Here is a 2,164-nt window from a genome sequence, read left to right on the forward strand (position 1 = left end):
TTGCTCTCTGGCATTCCTATCACTGTTTTAGTTCCCCTAATCTCAAACACATCATTTACACAAATTTCATGTGTTCTACATTTATGTGCCAGATTTCTGGTACAGGTCGGAGAGGTCGGAGGTCGGAGATTTTATGGTATGGAATACGAGACGTAGTATTCTCCACCAGCATTAAAAATTGATGATATGATGGACTTCCCTACTTCCCGCTAAGCAAATACAGTTTGTATCTACTGCGATTAGGTGCGTACGACAAAACACCAGTAACTGGAGGCATTTGGCAAATGAGTGTGAAAGGTTAAATTATCCGTTTTGTTCCGGACGAAAGTACCAGTGTACCTGTTATCGTCAGGACAGGACGTCCGACAAATTCTGGATATCGACCCTTCGTATATTTACAATCTTTCATATATTCGGGTTCTGGCTGAGAATGACGCAGCTTTTTCAGGACGCCATTCCTGAACACGATGGATATAGAGAACGACTCATTGTCTGCGCTTGAAGACGAAGTTACTAGTGCCCGCGCTAGTACGATTTCGACGAACTCGCGTGCTTCCTACTTAAGCTCTACAACGCGCTTTTTAGAGTGGATGATAACTAACAAGCGCTCGTTGATTCATGACAGCTTTGGTAATGCAATTGTGTTTGATGGAAATGGGAAAGCAACTAGGAATTCGATCAAAACTGCATTGTCCTCGGCACCCTTGAATCCACCTATTCACTTCGACCAAATTACCGCGCACGACTTCATGACATGGATCGTCTCAATGGAAAACGCAAATGACACCTATCACAGCTTCTCAACTTACGCTGGTCATCGTTCAGCATTTTACAACCTTTTCAAGACTATCACCGTGTGATGCGATTGGATCTGGCTCATGAACTTAGCAGCCATTTTAAGGGCTTCCAGCGCAAGGTAGCTGCAGTTGTGAGTCGAGATCAAGGTCAAATTAAAGTCGGAAAGGATCCCATGTCTTTCGGTCTATACAGACGCATTGCTATGGAAATGCTTCTGAGTCCATTGCGGGACATGGTTTTTGCCCGTACATTCATGGTACTGCCTTGGAATTTGATGTCAAGAGCAGCAAATACGGCCTCAATTTGCTATGGCCACTTGGAGTGGCGTGAAGATGCACTATGTGTGTATTTTTGCTCATATGAAGAATGACCAGCGTGGTTCACGTCCTCGCGACCCGCGCCACGTCTATTCCAATCTGACAGCTCCTGAAATATGCCCCATTCTTGCGCTCGGTAAGTGCGATAGTATAACTACATCCAAATTGTTGTACATGACCCACCCGTCTTGTGACTTACAGGTGTATACTGGGCTTCGTACGGCGTTGATGACAGCGACTTGCGTTTATTCCCCGGAAATGACCAATATGCACGCTTCAGAAAAGCCTTAGGGCGCGTATTAAAGACCATACCAATCGCAGATGAGCTTGAGCGCCGTGGAACAAGTGCCACGGACATCGGAACTCACTCTATGCGTAAAGGGGCTTCTACGTTTTGCCCCTCTGGTTCGAATGCATGCCCACAAGCGGTAGCAGTCCATCTTCGAGCAGGTTGATCGATGGGTGGAGTACAGGACCGCTACTTAAGGCACGATGCCGCTGGTGACATATTCGTTGGCCGTACAGTGACCGGTCTCTCAATTTTACAGCCTGAGTTCGCAGTTTTACCTCCCCATTTTGCTGCTGGTACCGAAATCATCCAGAGCGCAAAAAGGCTCTGTTTTCCTGGATTGCCTGAGTCAGTCGAATATGTTGACGAGGTTGCTTTGGCATCTTTGGTTTACCACATCGGTTTTCTTCGGGAGAATTTGCCGGACACCCACCCTCTCTTTCAGTCAGCCCTGTTTGCCAATGTGGAATTATTTGAAAGTTTACGTTTGAATGTTGATACTAGTGGATCAGGATGTGCCACCCAACCCACCGGTGTTTCACCGCACGTAACAATCATGACTGAAATTCTCGAGGCAAGAAATGAATTACGTGAAGAAATAATTGCGCGCAAAGCTGACATGCAGAAAATTACTGAATTGCAGAATGAACTATGTGGTCGTTTGGTGACTGACGTCTCCAAATTATTGGAAGAACGCGTCTGCCAATCTGGTGTTCCTACTTGCAATAGTTTGGCCGACTCGGTTATGAAGCGGCTGGAG

The 2,164-nt window shown here is 46.2% G+C and overlaps 1 protein-coding gene across 1 annotated transcript; it reads left to right on the forward strand.

Annotated features, from left to right (window-relative positions):
• Positions 1 to 1,106: 1,106 nt before the first annotated feature.
• PPTG_20321 (hypothetical protein) lies at positions 1,107 to 1,570 on the forward strand (the record flags this gene model as incomplete). Its single annotated transcript, XM_008919080.1, has 2 exons — positions 1,107 to 1,251; positions 1,317 to 1,570. The coding sequence occupies 2 exons, from the start codon at positions 1,107 to 1,109 to the stop codon at positions 1,568 to 1,570; spliced, it is 399 nt and encodes a 132-aa protein (XP_008917328.1).
• Between the last annotated feature and the right edge of the window lie 594 nt (positions 1,571 to 2,164).

The sequence above is a fragment of the Phytophthora parasitica genome (genome assembly GCF_000247585.1).
Source record: "Phytophthora parasitica INRA-310 unplaced genomic scaffold supercont2.481, whole genome shotgun sequence".
In the NCBI taxonomy this organism is placed as follows: domain Eukaryota; phylum Oomycota; class Peronosporomycetes; order Peronosporales; family Peronosporaceae; genus Phytophthora; species Phytophthora nicotianae.